The 21,524-nt window shown below is 32.7% G+C and overlaps 2 protein-coding genes across 2 annotated transcripts; one reads left to right on the plus strand and one right to left on the minus strand.

Moving 5' to 3' along the window:
* Positions 1 to 12,722: 12,722 nt before the first annotated feature.
* LOC140918818 (uncharacterized) lies at positions 12,723 to 17,536 on the minus strand. The gene is made up of 5 exons (XM_073363617.1): positions 17,429 to 17,536; positions 16,097 to 16,193; positions 14,303 to 14,747; positions 13,308 to 14,191; positions 12,723 to 12,922 (listed from the first exon to the last, which is right to left on the minus strand). Exons 1-5 carry the CDS (start codon positions 17,534 to 17,536, stop codon positions 12,723 to 12,725), a joined length of 1,734 nt encoding a protein of 577 aa, XP_073219718.1.
* Positions 17,296 to 20,754, plus strand: LOC101513228 (uncharacterized). Its single transcript, XM_004511034.4, has 6 exons — positions 17,296 to 17,610; positions 18,446 to 18,518; positions 18,603 to 18,696; positions 19,445 to 19,576; positions 19,669 to 19,726; positions 19,877 to 20,754. Exons 1-6 carry the CDS (start codon positions 17,578 to 17,580, stop codon positions 20,414 to 20,416), a joined length of 930 nt encoding a protein of 309 aa, XP_004511091.1. The 5' UTR covers positions 17,296 to 17,577; the 3' UTR covers positions 20,417 to 20,754.
* Positions 20,755 to 21,524: the final 770 nt, after the last annotated feature.

Consider the following 21,524-nt stretch of genomic DNA (forward strand, 5'->3'; position numbering starts at 1 on the left):
ATTCGTATATTTTTTGCCAACCTGTATAGGGCACGAGAAACAATGCTAGTTTGGTCAAACAAGCGAGTTTAATCAAATTTTAATTTGGTTAAGCTTGTGTATGACAATTTTACCCTTGCCAAGTCAATTACTAAATTGGCCCTCAAATTTAATTAAGGTTAGGTTATTATAGTTATAGAAATTAGAAATTTTGGAATAGACAAAAACTTTCACAAAATTGCAAGACAACAATTAATTTAGTTTTTGTTATAAATATGTGATAGATGTTCATTTTAATTTTTATGACTTAAAGTCTTAATCCTTAATGTTGGTGCATTGTTAATGAATAATTGTGATAATTATGATAGACCATGTATGTATTTGTAAGTTATAAGATGTGAATCTTATAAATAAGACTGGTGTGATATTATAAAAGATGTACCTATTGAAGAGCATAATACAATATTCTCTTATTCTATTTTTCTCTTTTATCTTTATTTTTATATATTTTATAATATCTTACGATAGTTTTCGTTAATTTCATAACACATTATCTTTATTGAAGCCTTCTTAATCTTATTATTTTAAACCATCATTTTATTAATTTTTGTTAAATTTGAGATAATTTTAAATTTTTATTATGAAAGTTATTCAAATAATGACGATCTTCCATATTGATAATTTTAGTTTCAAAATTATTTTCTTATATATGAGATATTGATATTTTTTCTTCATGAAATATATTTGTCTAATCTTGATCTTATATTTTGAAGGTATATTTTATTGATAAGTTTAATAGCACATGAAAGACTCAATTTATATATGAAAGATGTGTTACAATATATTTATATGAATCATTTGATAGTGATAGATATATGAAAATCATTGAACGGTTTATTTTTTTGTGAGACGTGTAATTTAGTCTCTTGAAAAAAATACTTAAAAAAATTACTTAATCAAAAGCAATAAGTCTCTTTATACTCTCAAATAATCTCTACTAGAAAATTGCATTTTAGCTGCCATATTTAGCGTCGGCCCCCAACTCCGATGCTATCTAGCGTCGATGTAGCGTCGGCCTAGCCGACGCTAAGGTAACAAATTTTATTTTTCAATTTTATTAACACGTAGCGGCGGAGGGGCCGGCGCTAAGTAAAATAAGGCAGACGCTAGTTTATTTATTTAATTTTTTATTTTTTATATTAATATGTAGCAACGGATGGACCGACGCTAAGTTTATGATTTTTTAAAATTAATTTTTTTAATAAAATCAGATGAGCACTCAGATTGTAAAATTAATTAGAACGAGAGCCCTCTCACACTCGTCATCGTCACTAACCCTACATTTTGAACCCATCACTGATTCTCAACCATCTCAACGCCGTGAATATCGTCGCTGCATCAACGATTCCATTACGTCACCCACTCGGTACCCTTGCTATCAAACCCGTCCCCCTCTCGAACCCAAGACCCTCTTGAACCCGTCACCGTCACTCGAACCCGTGACCCTCTCGCCGTTCACTATCGCCGTTCAGTGTCGCCGTCTCGCACTCGTCTGTGGTCCATTCTCAATGTAAGTTTTGTTGTCTCACTCTCAGTGTAGCCATTTAGGTTTTATGGCATTTCAGTTGTGTAATGTGAAGTAAAATTTGGTAATAGGGGTAACTGGTAGTGGTAATACAGGAACAGTGGTATACTGGCATTTTTTCTACCTTTCAAACTTTTTGGACATATTGCATGATTTCTGGTTTCCATTATCTGCTCCTATGAGCTTGGTTCTTTAAGTTGTTGCTTTCTAACTATCCCAAATGCATTGATGCAGGACCTGATCCCCTGTATCCTGGTGACTTTCGATAAAGAACAAATCGTAGTTTGATTATACTTTGTTATTAAAACCATGCTTCCAAGTGATCTCTTCCAATAAAATATTCAAAAATGAGCTTTAAACTCATATATGCAGATTGTGTTAAAATATTTGTTGCTTTTCTAGCTTTAACTGCAATCATTTAGATGAATTCTATCTAGAGGAGGTTTAAAAGGGATCATAACTGGTCTTTCATTATAAACACTTCATGATACTTTGATAAGGGGACTCATGCTTGTTGCATTATTAGAGATTATTCCTGCAGGCATGTGTGATGTCTGATTGCATTTCATGCTTGTTGTTTTAAACTTATGATACTTTCTGTTGTAGTTACTATTTACTAGTTTTATGTTGTCAAGCTCTGTTTTCTGGTTACTAGTTTCATGTTTTTGTCTTTTGTAACTCATTAGTTATTGATTCAATCTCAACTATCAATAACTTTCTAACAACTACCATTTGTCTTCAAAGTTAATCAAGATTTCCTTAACAATGCACTTATCTTTTATTTATTTATTTTAATACGAAGAATGCACTTATTATCAAGTAATCAATCATCATCATTTATTAATACATAGATATGTCCTTCTACTTTGCACATGTTAATTATCGAAAAAACTTAAGTAAAATTGTTTAGCCATGGTTTTCTTTTCTGGTTGTTCCTCATTTAAAATAGAGTATAAAAGTCATAAATTATTATTATTATTATTATTATTATTGATAAAAGAAACTTTAGATTAGGGGGAAAAACACTCCTATGTAAGGTCAATGAGATTTTTTGTCTCTAATTTTAGTGGGAGGAAAAGAAAAACTATATATTAGGAAACATGATTATGATTTCATTTTATGCTGTCATAAAAACAGTCCTATAAAATTCAGAAACTTTAGATTAGTGACTTATAATTTCATTTTGGATTTTGAGACCATGATTACGTGAGAAGATTAATTGTCATTAGATAGTTTGTTGTCCAGCCCCGTCTCAGCCTCCAACATCAACTAAGATTGTAGCACCTGCTGATACTATAACACCACCATCCCACCCGACACCATCTCCCATCCATGCCTCAACCCCCTGAGGTATTTGTCTTTATGCCGACTCCAGGTTTAAGTATTCATATCATGGGTGCCTCTTCACAACATTCCCCACATGAGACTTTGGTAGAGAAGAATGTGGAACAAACTTCCGATGATCATGAGGATAGGTGGAAATTGGAGACCACAACCAAGAGGATGAGGAGGTGGGTCAAGGGAACACTCCTCCTAAAATTGATGCTTTGCACCGTCAATTAGCTGGTGGATCATCTATTGCGAGTAACCCTCCTTCGCATCCTCATTACGATCATAATTTGGACGACCTGTCGCTGGACGAACCTTAATGTCATAGTTATGCTTACTTTTTGTAGTAATTGGTTGACAATTATGTATTAAGTAACTTTGTTAAAGTTGTTATTTGATACTATGTTATAATTTTGTAGTTTTAGAACACATGATACTTCGTTAAGTTATTTAATACTCTGGTGCGTTTGTTATGTTGTCAATGCAATGACTTTTAATGTTTCTTAGCTATCAATTATTTTATAAAAAAAATAAAATTAAGCACGAGCTAAAAAAATAAAAATAAAAAACTAAATAAATTTGAAATTAGTGTCAACTTTGTCCGACGCTACTAATTCCACGACTTTTCAAGTTTGACCACTAGCGTCGGTCAGTCTGACGGTATATTATAATACAATTGACTTTTATTTTGACTGTAGCGTCGGCTAGCCGACGCTACATATTTTGTTGACTACAATTTGTTGAGTTTAGCGTCGGTCCTCCGATGCAACTATTTTTCCCCAGCTGACGTGTCAACTGACATATTTAGCGTCAGATGTTTCAATTTTGTTGATAGCATCGGTGTAGCGTAGGCCTGACCGCTGCTAATATAGCGTCAAATGGTGTTTGGCCGACACTTTCGACTGTTTTCTACTAGTGAATTTAGATATATATTGTATAATAATCTAAGTGAGTATTATCAAATGAGTAATATGAAAATGATATTTTTTAAAATTTGATTATTTAAAGAAATAGTTTTAGATTAAACAACTATACAGATTTATTATACATTACACAATAAGTAACATAATTGTTTCTTTTGTATTATTCATTTCACGTTTAACAATATTACAAAATTTTCTACCTGTTTTGTCACTAAGTGGATAATGTGTGCCACTGCTCCCTCCATATGATGGGGCAATTTGTAAGAGAAGAGAGATGTAATTTCTTCAGGTAGCTACATCAGTTTTTATTTTTCTTTCTTGATCACATCATCTTTTTTTTATATAATAAATTTCAATATTATTTTTTCTTATATATATACATAATTTTTGAAATATTTATTTATTTACCATTATTTTAATAACAAAGACTATTGTATAATGTTAATGTTGACTAGTAGAGCATGATCTGCATTTATAATATATTAAATTAATTAAAGTTAAATATATTTTTAATCTCACTAAAATTTTAATATTTAACTTTTAGTTTCTGTAAAATTTAATCCCTATAAAATTATTCATTTTACATATTAGTCACTGTTAAAATAAAACATGTTTGGTTATCTTTTAAATTTAAAATTTTTGAATGATTTTTTTAAAACATGTTTAGAAAATTATAAAAAGTTACTCCACAAAAATTTAGAATTTTTTAACTTTGGATGGATTAAATATGTATTTTTTAAATGTGAAAAACTAGTGATGAAATTATTAAAAATATGGATTTGGAAATTAAATTTCGAACTCATTTTTTGTGGAGGAAATTTTTTAACTATGGTAAACATACATGTAAAAATTCATTCAAAAATATATGTTGACTTAACAGCAGAGACAAAAACTGTATCCATGATAATATTGTAGGTACTAAAAAATATATTTCTATTTTACATGAATTAAAGTTGAAATATTGAAATTTTATAAAGACTAAAAATATATTTTAATCCAATTAATTAAAATTTTAACTTTTTAAAAATTCTAATCAATGAGGTATATAATAAGTTAGTTCGATTTAGAAACAACAAAAAATTAATTAAAAAAATATACTTATTAATTTGATTCAATTTTTGTAATTTGTAATGTTTTCTCCTTAATTCCAAACTAAATCTATTTGATTAAGAACATATGTTAGTGTGGTTCAATTTTTGTAATATTTTCTTTTGAAATTAGAGCTAAGTAAAAGATATGAAGAAATAATATTTTTTGCATATCTATCTATCTCGTTAGGGGTTTACTTACTTCACTCGCCCTTGTTTAGAAGTAGGTTTTTTAATCTTTATCTCGTTAGGGTCTTACTTACTCTGCATTCTTTAGATAGCAGCACAAGAGAACTCTGAACTTTAATTCAGGTCTTTTGTTCCACTCAAATTGCGAGCAAAGCCTGACACTGCTAGCTAGGGTTGTGCAAAAAATCCGGTTATAAGGCCCAAATTCAAAATCAGATCCAAATTTATTTTAAATATTCGGTTAAAATCATCTGGTTATAATCCAGTTTATTTATAAACTGGTTGAATAACCACTTATGTTTTATATTTGAATTTGGTTTTATCCACTACCAATATTTTGATATCTTATTTCTTGAAAAAAAAATATCAGAAAAAAATAAATAAATAAAAAAATTTCTCAAAAAAATTTTAAATCGAATTTTTTCTCGAAAAATTTTGTGAGAAATTTAAAAAAAAAATTTATCAAAAAAATCGATTTTTTTAAATAACCGATTTTTAAACTACGAATAAATGATTTTTAAAAAAATAATCAAATTTTAATCCTTTTGAAAATAATTATCGATTTTAAAATTAAAATTTTCAAAACCGGTTGCTTAATTATAAATCGGTTATTTAACCATAACCAATTTTACAATTGGTTTTATAACTGATTTTAAACCAAATAATGGATTTGGTTATATATCTAAATCCATATATTGGTTTTAAAATGAATATGGTTTAGTTTTAAAAAAAAACCAACAACGAACAACCCTACTGCTAGCGAAGCCCTATGATAGAGCATTTCCATTATTTCAATTATAGAACCAACCACTCTCTCTTTATGGCTTAACCTACCATGTCGTGGGCTTTTATCCTCCTGTGCACGAAATCGGCGAAAGAAGTGGAACACATGCGTCTCTTGCAAAGTGATCAGAGAAAAAAATGATCAAACAAAGCAAATAGGTGCTCATACACTATCTGTTATATGGTGTCCCTGGCGCAACACTCAAACAAGCATGAGGTGAGAGTGGGGAGATTCTTCGCCCTATGTAGTCATAAGACTCTTTTTCTTTATATTGAATTCTTTTATTTGAGAGTTTCTCTTCTCAAGCTTAGGATGCTCTGATTTGTAATGTCCTAGTTCTTTGCATTCATAGCAGGTAATTTTCCTCTTTTCAGATTTTTCTTTACTTTTTGTGCTATTTATGGATCGTTTGAAATCCTTTTTGGAAAATGATTTCTTCCTAATTTTCCACATGCGTTGGATTGTCTTTGAAATAAATGACAACTCTTTATCATTTGAGTCTTTACTATAATCTTTTAATTCACTTTCCTTTGAGTCGTCCTTAGTTTGCAGAGCCTTGGAGTTTTCTTTGTTTCCTTTGAATTTGAGAACCAAGGACTTTGATTTCCTTTTTAGTTCATCTTCCACTAGTTCCATCTCATGGGATATGAGTGAACTCGTCAACTCTTCTAGAGGCAATTTGTTAAGATCTTTAGCCTCTTGAATTACAATTACCTTTGGTCTTCACTTGCTAGGTAGACATCTGACGAGGATCTTTTTGACATGATTAGATGTAGTGTAGCTATTTTGGAGAACCTTTAGTTTGGAAACTAAGGTTTAGAATCTAAAAAAATTGTTTCAATGTCATCATCTTCTTTCATTTGAAATAGTTTGTACTTCTGAACAAGCAGATTTTTTTTGCTTCCTGCACTTGTTTAAATCCTTTATAGATGAGAACTAGGGAATCAAAGATGCTTTTTATTGTGTTCCTTGTTGCTGCATTTTTCAAATTCTTTGAAAGTGATAGCATTCATCCTAAAGATTTTGGCTTTTTGATTCATCTTATATTGTTTACTTCGGCCACCATCAAGATTCTTTATGGATATTTCAATATCAACACCGTCTTTAGGAGCTTCATAGTTGTCTTCGACTATATCTCAAAGTTCAAGATCATGTCAGATATAGAAACTTCTCGACTGATCTTTCTAGTACTCAAGCTTTCCTCATCAAACAAGGGAGGGTTGTTAACATTTCCACCTGTAGCTTCACCACAAGAGTTATTCATGATAACAAGTTCTTTACTCAAACATTGTTAAGGGCTCAGCCTTGAAATTGTGCTTTGATGCCAATTATAGAGAAAAACATAAGAAAAAATGATTTGAAATGTGTTTTGTTTTAGAAAAAACTTAATTTAAAATCACTTTAAAAACTTATGACGATGCAAATAGGAATGAGTAAAATAATAATTAAAGAGATAAGGGAAGAAAAACAAGTCAATTTTTCCTGGTTCACCACCAACACAATAGCCATGTCAAGTCCCTTCACCAATGTAATCACCAATGTAATCACAAGTTCAGGAAATACCTTCTAGTCAACCGATTGTGTTCAAGTATTCTCAACCTTTTAGCTGAGTACAATCAAGCTATATTGGGGAAAGTTACAAAGTGTTTAGATTGGATTGGGAATGAATTTTCACACAAGATTGTTTACACATATTTTTCTCTCAGAATACTTATTAGGTTTCTCATCACTTATAACTAAAATAAGAGGTTTTCAATAGGTTGTAATGACAAAAGTGTTTCTCTTGTTTTTTGTGGTTGGTGTCTTTGTTCTTAGTGATGATCACATATCCTTTTATAGAGAATCATCTAGTCCATTAGAGTTTCTGACTGTTGTTGTGATTGTATGAAATCAACATATGAATTGATAACCCTATCAAATCTTCAGAGATTTTGAATCAATAGTAAAGTTTGTCCAAACCTGTCTTCATGATTGATTTAACGTATCTTGATAGAAAAGGCATGATGACCAGAGGATGAAACTGCTATAAGATAAGTCTAGTAGAGTTCGTTGGAGTATAGACTTCTTATCAGAGCATTGACTTTTATCAAAGTGTTGACGTTGCAGAGTATTGACTTCATCAGAGGTCAAATTGGATGCCAAGATTATCAGACGTACAATCATCAGAATGAACTTGTATCAGAGGATTCAACAAAGTTGCGTTCAGAGCAAGTTTTTTAGAATCAGTTATATTTCAACAAAACTAACATAGTATTGTCACAACTACTTTGTTTAGCTTGTTTATTCATCAAAAGATGTGGCACACTTAAATATTATCCCCATAAATTGTTCCCACTAAATAATTTATATTATCATAAAAATAAAAAAAAATTAAAGTTATTGTTCTTCAAACCAACTTGGTTCTAACACTCGCCACTGCACGAAGCTCGTGAGGAAACCATGAATCAACTTTTGACTAGAAATCTGACTCCTACTCGTCGGTCGACTGCTCTGGTGAAATGGGTAAGGCCCCCTAGAGAATTCATCAAGATAAACATCGATGCACATCTAGATGGAAATGGAAAATGGGGTATTTGTTTGATTGTGCACGAAGAGAACGACAATTTTATTGTTGTAGCTACCCAGGTGACAAAATGATTCAATGATGCGAGTTCGACTAAAGCTATGGAGTGATCCAAGCTCTAAATTTTGCATGTTCGATCAAAAAAGACAAGTGCATTATTGAGACAGATACAAAGGTAATTGTTGGTGTGACTTGGACCAAAAAGTAGCTTAGATTGTATTACGCGATATTGATTTTCAGAGTTGTTGCACAAGCTAGTGTATTCATTTTTCATAGAAAAATTTCCCTTGTACCCTCCTTATTATACCTATACCCCCAAATTAAGAATGAAATGACTATTTTGCCTTCGTATAAATAATAAAACCTCCAAAAAATTACCATTTCACATTTTTACATTTCCAGAAGTAAAAGTAAGTTTTTTTCCAAAATTTCCGGAGAACTTGAAAAATAAGTGTTCCGGTACAGAAGATGTACTCCGGAAATCTTGTTTTAAGATTTTCCGGTACAGAAGCTATTACCGAAAATCTTGTTGGAAGTTTTCCAGTAGAGAAGAGAGTTCCGGAAAACATTTTTTTAAGTTATCCGGTATAGAAGAGTGTTCCGAAAAACTTGATGGCCAACATTTCCGGTAGTTACTGGAGAACTTGAACATCAAGTTTTCCGGAAGTTACGTATATATATATATATATATATATATATAATTTCATTAATTATAATTTTATAAGTAATTGTGATTTATTTCTTTTAATATTTTAATTTTTCAGTGGGTGCACGAGGAAGAGATGACAAAATCATACAAATTACACGGGACACTGAGACTTCTACATCGACTCCGATGAATCCCCCAGAGAGGATTCGACCGACAACTTCAAGGAGAAGAAAACGTATGATTATTGAAGACGATGATGAGGGACATCATGATCAAGGGGATGTGGAAGATGTGGTACATGAGCAGGTGGATGTACATGAGCAAGAGGAGGATGCACCTGCTCATGAGGGAGAGCATATGGAGGAGGAACATGATGGAGCTGAGAGACCTGGTGAGCTCACACGGTATCCTGGAGGACCTTATGATTTGTCTGTCCTTACACGACACCGTTATCATGTTTCAACTAGACTATGGTTTGATGAGGTATATTAAATTAATTATTACTTATAATGCATTAAAAATATTTAAATTAATTAATATTTGTTGTCTAAATTTAATTTTAATGTCATATATTTTATTTGTATACAGGAGCGACCATTGCTGAAAATTGTTGCGCATGGGTAGAAAATGCAACAATTTACTCCGCCGGTACTTCCGTGACCCATTACAACGAGGAAGTTTGAAGATGATCGACAACAACCTGATATCTGCGTTTATTGAAAGATGGCATTCCGAGACATCGTCATTTCACATGCCATTTGGTGAAACGACGATTACTTTGGATGATGTTGTCAATCTTCTTGGATTGCCTATTAGGGGTGAGTTCTACAGTCCACCCGATGTAGATAGAGTAACGGCGTGTAATTTTACCATCACTCTACTAGAAGTGACCATGGAAGAGATCTGGGCGGAGACCAAAAAGACTAGAGGTGCGCACTATAGACTGGATTGGTTGAAAGAGGTCTTCAAAAGGCAGCGTGCAGCAGAGAGGTTTGACTGTGCTGATAGGGCATATCTGTTGAATTTAGTCGGAAGTACTATTTTCGCTAATAAGAGTCATACTCTAGTTGATGCGAAGTACCTTCCTTTATTTGGTCCAAAACTTGATGAAATTTCATTTTTTAAAGCCGTACTACACCATTTATGATCATAGATTTCAGGTACAATTGTTGCACATGAGATCTTGAGGTATGGTGTGACTTAAATAAATGCAAAAAAAATAAAATTTCATCAAGTTTTGGACTAAAATTCTGTTTGGGGGACCAAAATTGGGGAGAAACAAAATGGGAGAACTACTTTCACGATTCAGCTAAAATAGGGGGACCAAAACTGCAATTAAGCATTTCTTTTAATATTTTAATTTTTCAGTGGGTGCACGAGGAAGAGACGACAAAATCATACGAATTACACGGGACACTGAGACTTCTACATCGACTCCGATGAATCCCCTAGAGAGGATTCGACCGACAACTTCAAGGAGAAGAAGACGTATGATTATTGAAGACGACGATGAGGGACATCATGATCAGGGGGATCCTTCTATAGTGCATGAGGAAGATGTGGTACATGAGCAGGTGGATGTACATGAGCATATGGTGCACGAGCAGGAGGAGGCTGCACCTGCTCATGAGGGAGAGCATATGGAGGAGGAACATGATGGAGCTGAGGGACCTGGTGAGCTCACACGGTATCCTGGAGGACCTTATGATTTATGTGTCCTTACACGATACCGTTATCATGTTTCAGCTAGACTATGATTTGGTGAGGTATATTAAATTAATTATTATTTGTTGTCTAAATTTAATTTTAATGTCATATATTTTATTTGTATATAGGAGCGACCATTGCTGAAAATTGTTGCGCGACCCATAGAGAATTAGGTGAATTTGTCAGGCCTGAACCCATTACAACGGAGTAGTTTGAAGATGATCGACAACAACCTGATATTTGCGTTTGTTGAAAGATGGCACTCCGAGACATCGTCATTTCACATGCCATTTGGTGAAATGACGATTACTTTGGATGAGGTTGCCAATCTTCTTGGATTGCCTATTAGGGGTGAGTTCTACAGTCTACTCGATGTAGATAGAGTAACGACATGTAATCTTGCCATCACTCTACTAGGAGTGACCGTGGAAGAGATATGGGCGGAGACCAAAAAGACTAGAGGTGCGCACTATAGACTGGATTGGTTGAAAGAGGTCTTCAGAAGGCAGTGTGCAACAAAGAGGTTTGACTGTGCTGCTAGGGCATATCTGTTGAATTTAGTCGGGAGTACTATTTTCGCTGATAAGAGTCATACTCTAGTTGATGCGAAGTACCTTCCTTTATTTAGATATTTAGACGGTACAGATAAATATTCATGGGGTACTGCTGCACTAGTGGTGCTTTATGACTACCTCTCAAATGCCTGCTATTATGACACCAAACAGCTAGGTGGATATATGACGTTGCTTCAGGTATCAATTATATATTAGTATTAATTATTTATTTAATTTATTTATATTATATTTAATTTATTAATTTAACGTATTTATGTTATATTTAATTATTAGTATTAATTATTTAATATTTTTATTTGTAACAGTGTTGGATTTACGAATATTTTCCGAATATGTAATAGAGGTGATCAGGGTGCTGACGTAGAATGTTTTGCCCGAATGAATAGATGGTGCTATAAACAAGGCAAACATAAGGTCGATGAATACATAAGTATTATTGATGCATTGACACCTGCATATGTTATATGGAGACCATGGGAGAATCATAGGGGTGCTATTCCTTTTGATGATGTCATGCTTTATACTGGCCACCTCCGATTATGCAGCACTATAGTGAAATATCTACCAGAAAGGTGTTTGAGACAATTTGGATATATCCAATATATTCCTTCACCACCACTTCCAGATCCTGCTAGATTATTTGATGTAGATGTGGAATGGTTGAGATATGTGACGCCAGTGACAGAGCTATTTCACAAGCTTCGTCCAGCTACATATCCATCTGAGTGTGAAGATGGATATTTGGAGTGGTTCTATCAGGTGTTTCATCCACTGTTGGTGCGACCAGATGGTGTACCTCAGGTCCCACATTATAGTGTACCGGCCACCAGTGCAGATGCTTCTAGTTCACAGCCGCCACCTATCCTACAGCAGATCAGTGATCTTATACAACAGGGGTTGAGTGAACATCAAGCTAGTCTAGATGATGAGTTGTATATTCACTTTTATAAAGTTTTGTATTTATCACATAGCCACACTAGTTAGTAGTAACACTTTTGATGAACTATTGTTATGTCGGTTATTTTATGAACACTTTTGACGAACTATTTTTATGTCGGTTATTTTATGAACACTTTTGATGAATTATTGTTATGTCGGTTATTTTATGAACACTTTATGAAATAATAGTATGTTAGTTACTTTATTAATTATTGTTATGTCGGTTATTTTATGAACACTTTATGAAATAATAGTATGTTAGTTACTTTATTAATTATTGTTATGTCGGTTACTTTATGAAATAAATACAAGATAAAATCAATTACTAAAATGAATGACAAAAAACTAAAATTAATTAATAACAAGTGAAATGTCGGTTACATTAAAGTGATTTTGTATCAATTTTAAAACATTAAGGTTCATCTAAAGACATTGCATCTACGAGTTCCGTAGGTGGATTTTGGATAACACGTGGTAACCGGCCTAATAAATACCACCAGTGTTGTAGACGCCCTGTGTATGCTATTGTCCAAGAAGTTGCTTCATTGGTGCGATATTGCTTCCAACCTGGTGCAATGTCTGGCATTGGAAATCCATCTTTCATCTTTTGAACTGCAAAAATTAAATAAATTAACAAAATATAAGACAAAAATTACCAGAATAAAATTTTAAAAAGTATAAGAAAATAATTACCGGAACCCAGTGATTTCCATTAACAAAACCAATACAACAAATGCGATCATTTTTTGTCGATCCGGAATGTGAACCCCTCATAGGAAAGAAAGTCATTGAAAATGTCAGACCGAACGTGACAAGAATAATATTATATGTTGTCGCTATCACGTAACCCATATCAGGTATGGACAACCATTTATCCATGGGTTGAACACCTAAGTCGGATATCATCAACGAATCTCTTACTTCTTTAATGCATCCTGCGAGCAATCTATCATATGGAGTTACATGAGAAACAATCTCTTGCGGACCAAAGACCAACACTCTTCACCGAAACCAAGCAATAATGCAATATCGCGAAAACCACAATTTCCATCTGCTGCCACGTCAAATATGTCATCAATGTATGGCTGAATAATATCAGGAAATTGTCTCCATAACAAATGTTTTGAAGATTGAGATGACTGAGATGGTTGTTTCTTTGATTGAGAGACTTGTCTCTTCTTTGACTGAGATGGTTGAGAACCAAAATCTTCACAATGTGTTGCATTAACATGTTCAAAGTAAGAAGGGTCTCGATATACATCATATCCATCTGGCTTCATACCCTTACTCTTCTTCACTATTCCTTTGGTTTTGATTTTTTCAGGTGGTGGACATAGTGAACTTGTACTTGGAAAAGCAAGTTCACGCACTTTACTCTTCAACACTCGTTTCCCAATAACATCAAGTGATCGAAAGCGTTTCCATAAGGCATTCATCTCAGTAGACATATCCAACTCTGATCCATCTTCTGTGTCTTGAGTGAGTTCACATTCCATGCTTAATTTTCTCCATTGAATATGCACAGAATCTAGAGGAATTGGTTCACCCATTAATTTATATTGTCCCAATTCACAAGCACAAGGTAATCCGTATGTCCTTCTCAGAGAACACCCACATATAGATTTGTCAGTACCCACCCACTCAACTTTGTCGTATTCTTCAGCAATACGTCTTTGAGCTTCTGTTGATACAAATGTATTCAATCTCTGATAAAATGGATTTCTGTGCTCATGCTCTTCATCATAAAAACTTTTTTGAAACGAGGCTCTGATTCTTTTATGTTGTAACCTTATCATGTTGTTCATAGCCTCCCAACATTTACACAAATCACCCATGCTATTTTCTAACATTAACTTCAGTTTCCAGTGAGCTGACTCAACCCTGTAAATTTTTTTTACAGATACATTAGAAAATATAATAAAATTATAATATAATACAATTCAGCAATATATAATAAAATTCAACAATATATAATAAAATTATATTAAATACCTGTTAGTCGTTGTGTTCCCCAAATGCATCACTTTATTTGTCCATGCTTCAACAAATCTTTCCTTATGTGGAGTCAACCAAGTTTCTTTGACATAATCAACAAACACTTTAGTATCAACACATGATTGTTCAAACATATGCAAGCGCATCATATACTCTTTTTCATTACTACAATACATAATGTCTTTCCACATATTCAATATTGACTCTTGTCTATCCTTTAAGACATATTGCTTGCATTTTGCTCCAACATTTTTTTCGATATGAAATCGACAAAGTAAATTAACAGCATGTGGAAACACAATGCCAACTGCATTCATTAACGCAACCAATTCACAAGCACAAGGTAATTCGTATGTCCTTATCAGAGAACACCCACATATAGATTTGTCAGTACCCACCCACTCAACTTTGTCGTATTCTTCATCAATACGTCTTTGAGCTTCTGTTGATACAAATGTATTCAATCTCTGATAAAATAGATTTCTGTGCTCATGCTCTTCATCATAAAAACTTTTTTGAAACGAGGCTCTGATTCTTTTATGTTGCAACCTTATCATGTTGTTCATAGCCTCCCAACATTTACACATATCACCCATGCTATTTTCTAACATTAACTTCAGTTTCCAGTGAGCTGACTCAACCCTAAAATAAAATTTTACAGATACATTAGAAAATATAATACAATTCAACAATATATAATAAAATTATATTAAATACTTGTTAGTCGTTTGTGTTCCCCAAATGCATCACTTTATTTGTCCATGCTTCAACAAATCTTTCCTTATGTGGAGTCAACCAAGTTTCTTTGACATAATAATCAACAACTTTAGTATCAACACATGATTGCTCAAACATATGCAATCGCATCATATACTCTTTTTCATCACTACAATACATAATGTCTTTCCACATATTCAATATTGACTCTTGTCTATCCTTTAAGATATATTGCTTGCATTTTGCTCCAACATTTTTTTTGATATAAAATCGACAAAGTAAATTAACAGCATGTGGAAACACAATGCCAACTGCATTCATTAATGCAAGATCTCTGTCTGTCACAATTACTTGAAGGAATTTATTTTGTGTAACAAACAAACCTTTTAGTCTCTCTAATGCCCAACAAAAGTTTTCTTCCCGCTCACATTCCAAATAAGCAAATCCAACTACAAATGTCTTCTCTGTTGATGTCATACCAACAATTTCAAGTAATGGCATTCTGTATTTATTGGTTTTGTAGGTACTGTCCATAATCAACACAATCGGAAACAAATTCAACAACTTCACTGAATCTGGATGCGCCCAAAAAATATCTCTCATAACATCGGAGTCTTCACGCTTTCTATTCCAGCGCACATATTTTGCATCTTCAATTAACTTGAATAAATATTGCATCTTTGTTCTATTACCTCTCACGTGCAATCGAATGATACTTCTCTGTTTATATATTTGTGAGATCTTAGTAACATTACTCTTATCTCGGTCTTGCCAATGAGAGTAATATGTGTCTTGGTGGAACATTATATTTTGTTAAGTCATGAACATGCTTTCTTTCTTCTTCATCTAAGCGTCCAACATATGCATGCCCCTCCAAAGTATCAGGTAATTCATGGTTGTGAATTCCACAAATTACTTTAACTATCCATCATGAACCATCTTTTAATGGTTTTGATCTAAGCTTGAAAGGACAATCACATTTTTTTGTTGAACTTCGAATAGAACTAGCAGCACACTTGTATTTTTCCCCTTTGTCACAACCTAATATTAATTTATTTCTTCGTCCTTTCTCACCCGTCTCTATATCTGATCTTCTGATAATAACAATAACTTTATTTTTTATACCAATTTCTTTTGCCCATTTCACAACAATATCCCTTGAATCAAATATCTGAAATAAAATAAATTATAATTAATCACAATAATATATTTTTATAATATTAATATTAATTATATTTATTCATACCTGATCTATGTCAAAAATATTTGTAGTATCGACGCATGTTTTGTCCATTAATAGTAGCAGTTTATCCATATCTGTTAACATTTAAAAAATTTAAAAAATTTGGTCTGTACCAGAAAACTTAGAAATGAAGTTTTCCGGAATCTACTACTGTACCAGAATACTTATCAATTAAGTTTTCCGTTACACAAATTTTCCCTTCTATACCGGAAAACTGGGTTTTAACATTTCCGAAAATTTACTGTGTACCGGAAATCTTGTTACAAGTATTCCGGTAGTTATCAGAAAAATGGAACCTATCGGAAATCTTTTTTATGGCAGGGGGAATGACAAAATGGTAAAAAAAAAAATTTATCTTTCCTTTCTTGGAAATAGTAAAAAAAAAATTGAGGGTAGTTTTAGCATTTTCGAATTTTTTTGGGGTACAAGGCAAATTGTGGGAGTATAGAGAAAATTTTTCTTTTTCATATTGTTATAGAGCAACGAATCAGATTGCGCATGTCTTAGCCAAATGGGCCATTACAAAAGCCCAATAAGAAGTGGTTGTGTACTCCTCCCTCCTCCCTCTTGTATTACTACCAAACTTGGGGTAATTTTGACGTAGTTTTTTGTTTTTTTTATAAATAATATCATAAATGTATAATAAATAATATTAAATTGAAAATTGAAAAAATTAATTATTCTAGACAATTTTTGTATAAAATTATCACTCATTAAAAATTGAAGGAATATAATGTCAATCTTTAAGATAGTAATCAATTATACACAATTTACACAGAGTTAATATTCTCCTAATTTTCTATCTTCATTTATCTTTTTCATTACTATAATTTTAAAGAATTTTGAGATGTGTAAAATTTTTAAATCCATCAAATATCACATTATTACATTTTATATTTCCAAAACTTTAAAAGAAGAAAATGGATAGAATCTAATTCAAGTTACACATAGAATATATTCCCAAACACGACACAAGAAGACGTCATCAACATGATTCCTCCTTTTATACACACTTCTGACTTCTCATTTCTATAGCTTGAATGCCTCGATGCTCTTAAACTATTGGGCTGTCACACAAACTTCCGTAACCGACGTGTAACTCTCACAAACCTCAGCACATTACGTTTGAACGAATCTGAGAGATGATGGAGTTGAGTTTGTACCTTTGGATCTGAAATGGGTCTCGTTGATTTCATAGCGTTGACATTAGGAGCACTTTTTCTCTTCAAAGCTTTCGATTTCACTTTCTGGCTCTCCTTCTTCTGCTTCATTTGATCTTGCTGCTCACTGTTTCTTTCGAATCTCTGTTACCATGAAGAAGAAGCTCGATACCCGTTTTCCTGCTGTGAGTATTTTGCCTTTCTCTTCCTAAAGATTTGATCTTTTTTGTTGTTTTATGCTGTTTTAAAGTTAAATTGCTGATTTTGGTTATGTGGTTTTCTTTTTCTTCTAAAAATATGTTTTTTTAGCTGATTTTATTTGGTAAGTGGTAATTGACATTAATTAAAATTTAACCTAATTTGTGGAACTTTTTTTGTTTTATGTTGGTTGATTATTGGATTTGTTTTTGTTTTATGGAGTTGTGTGATGTTGTTGCTTTTTGTGTGGTGGCTGCTTGGGTTAGTTTGGGTTCTATTTTGAATTTGATTGGACTATGTGATTTCGAATTAATTGATGAATGCATTAGTTTAGATTTCTAGTAAGTGTGGAGAATTATGATGAGTTTATGTTTTCTGGTTTTAAATTAGGTATTTGAGCTTATAATTCTCCAGTTTATGATTTCTTTTTTGTTGTTATATTTTTGCATAAGTTTAGATTTCTGATAAGTGTGGACATACCATAAACTGTTCAGGATAGTTTATGAAAACAACTTATAGCTTATATAAAAACAGTTTGACTTTATTTCATCTTTTGTTGTAGAAATGGCTAATACATTTGTACTTCTGTACATATATGTTAACCAATTATGCTATTAGTGCTTAATTAAGTTGTTTATCCAAACATGCCTAAGTATAGCTCTTCAACTTTCTACTGTTTGCTTTGTTATGAACCAATTATTTTGAATTCTCCATTTTAGTTGGCATTGTTAAAATATTTGTTGTCTTAAAACCCATTTTATAAGTAGTGTGCTCTTGTAAAAGAACTCTATTTGATACACGATAGAAACTTAAAATTTGCAGGCTCGGATAAAGAAGATAATGCAAGCGGACGAGGATGTTGGAAAGATAGCACTGGCTGTGCCTGTTTTAGTTTGTGAGTTTCTTTGATTTACTATGTTGTGAACTTTAAGCTGCTGCTTGTTTGTTTTGTTGACATTAACTCTTGAATGCATTGCAGCTAAAGCTCTAGAGCTATTTCTGCAAGATCTTTGTGACCGTACTTATGAAATTACTCTTCAAAGAGGAGCAAAAACCATGAATTCATTGCATTTGTAAGTATATTATGCTCTATATTACTTTTCTCTGATTTCCCATTGTTATTGAGTCGGAACTAACTCAAGAAATTAGAATAGTGTCTCAATAATAAACATGTTTTAATGTTTTAAACTATGATTTAAAAATCAATTCTTTTGTAAGTGTGAAGTACCTTATCTCACAAGTAATATAGTATTAATGTACCAACTTCGAAATACCATTCCTGCAAAAATTAATTGACAATTACTAAATTTGTATAACATCTAGAATTTTTTGACAGTCAGTTTGGTAGGATGAATTTAATTGAAATTAAACAAAGAGTTCAATGCCTGGAGGAATTATATTTGGAAGCACCAACGACTAGGGTTTCACTTGCACTTAATTGTGTAATTCATCGATGCTCGATGATTTATTGTTATAAGCTAATAAACTCTGTGAACTCAATTAGTAATCAATGGTCATTGATGTAATGCATAAGAAAAGTAACATTTAGTGTGATTATTTTGTAAGATTATCATCTACAACAAAGGAAGGTAATTGTTTATACTTTATTCTGTCTTTCCTTCTAAATGTTTTCCTTTTTTAAACAATTTGATTTGATTTCCTTTATTGAAAATCTGAAAGTGGAATACAATCAAGACCTACTAAATATTCAGATCCTATTTGAGTATTATATTATTACTTTTCCGTGCCTTCCTTCTGAGCTCATTTTATCTCCTACGAACTCTAAAATTAAGTCTAACAAGTGGCAAACGTAAACTGCAGAAAACATTGTGTACAAAGCTATAATGTCTTTGACTTTCTGAAGGATGTAGTAAGCAAGGTTCCCGACTACGGCCATGGTCATGGCCATACTGATGCTGGTGCTGCTGACGATCAGGCCATTTCAAAAAGAAGGTTCGAAATCTAATATTTTCTAATTCTTTTTTTTTTCTTAACTTTCTGATATACATGTAGTAGTTATTAATGCACTTAAACCATGTTTCCAGAAAAGCTATAGGTGATGATTGTAATGACAGTGATGAAGAAGCTAAGAGGGGCAAGATGGTAATTGTAATTTTCCTTATATATTAGTATGAAAGCCCTGCTTTTTAATTTCTTAAACACTGCTCAGCACTATTTGTCTAGCAGTCCCTTTATTTTTGAAATAGTTATTTTATCTCTTGTTTGGTCAATGTTGTTTTTCTTTTATTCCAGGTTGAGTTGAGCCACGCTAGCCCTACTGGTAGGGGCAGAGGCCGAGGTAGAGGAAGAGGCCGTGGTCGAGGTCGAGGATCTCGAGCTACACTAAGAGAGGGACATCTTCCGGAGACTGAATCTGAACCCTTTCCGCCTGTTCAACAAGTTAACCAGCATACTACAGATACAAATGTGGAGGGTAAACACGATGACGTGACTCACTCGGAGTCAAAGGAGGAATTACCAAAGGAGAACATTGTGGCTCCTGTTGAAAATTCCGACTCACTCCGTAACATCGATCTGAATGCCAATATGAACGAAACCGATGACAAAAAGGCCAGCGCAGTTGCTAATCCTGCTCCCGCAGCCACTAATCCCGCTCCGACAACCGCTAATACCTCATTGTCTGAACCACCTCATATAGACGACAGCAATCATGAAGAAATGCCGGGCTGGTCCCTTTCTGAGGTGGACAAGATGGCCATCGATTCGATGCAGCTTGCACAACTCGGTACGCGAATGGAAGAGGATGATGAAGATTATGACGAAGAAGGTTAAATTGTGTAGTCTTTCGGCGGGAGATTAGATTAGCTAAAAAAAGCTCACTATAAGTGTAGAACAAGTATATACTAGTGCTGTGATTTGTCATAACATGTCTTATGTTGACCTAAAAAAAGAAAGGTTCTGAATGTCCTTTTGTTCGATCTGGTTTGTTTAAGTTAGCACATGTTCTCTGTAGCTGATGTATCTTCCCTTAACCACTTAGGTTGGTGTACTTTTAGGCCTTGTAGTGTATATTATTAGAATTCCATATGTAGTAAAATTTATGCATCCAAAACTAGTATATTGGAATTTGCAAGTAACTACATTACTATTTATTCAAGTTTTAGGTGTAATGATCCTGCATGGTTGTTATTTCTTTTCAAAGATTGAAGCTAAATATTAGTATGCACATCTTTTTAATTTTCAAGTAGTTTTCAAACTATTTGTCTTTTGACATGATAGAGGTCCATACTAATATTGTGAATATCGTTCATTTTGCTACACTTCTTTTTTATCTAAACCCCTGAGTTTTTTTAGAGGAAAGGGATTTCGTTGAAGTTTGATTAAGAAGTGTTATGGTACAAATTCTGGTTATTCCGATGATATGTGAAATGAATCATACTAATTTTAAATTTATAAGATAATCACTTGTAGAGTTAGATATTACCTCAATCTCTAAATATAAAACAATTTTTGATATTTTTCTGTCTCTTTTTATAAGGAGAAGTGATCCTCTCCATTTTTCAAAATAAATGGAGATCTCAATTACTAATGTTTAAAGTGTATAAAAGTTTAATTATACAAAAATAAGTGTCACAATCTTCAAAAATAAGACCCTTTCAATTTTTCAATTGCATTAAATATTTTTTTATTAACCGACTCTTTATTATGTTATATTTTTTCTACAATCTATAATACATACTACAATAAAAACATATTAATTCTCTTTTCAAAGGTAAACTAATAAAACAATTTAAATTTTCAATAAATTTAATACTACAATCAACTTTCTTAATTCTCGTAATTTAATCAGCGAAATTTTATATATAGAGATAGATGTAGTATATAATAGTAGTCAATAGATTTTGGTCATACATACTTATTATGTATGACAAGGTTTATT

Source organism: Cicer arietinum, chromosome 7 (assembly GCF_000331145.2).
Source record: "Cicer arietinum cultivar CDC Frontier isolate Library 1 chromosome 7, Cicar.CDCFrontier_v2.0, whole genome shotgun sequence".
Taxonomy (NCBI): Eukaryota; Viridiplantae; Streptophyta; class Magnoliopsida; order Fabales; family Fabaceae; genus Cicer; species Cicer arietinum.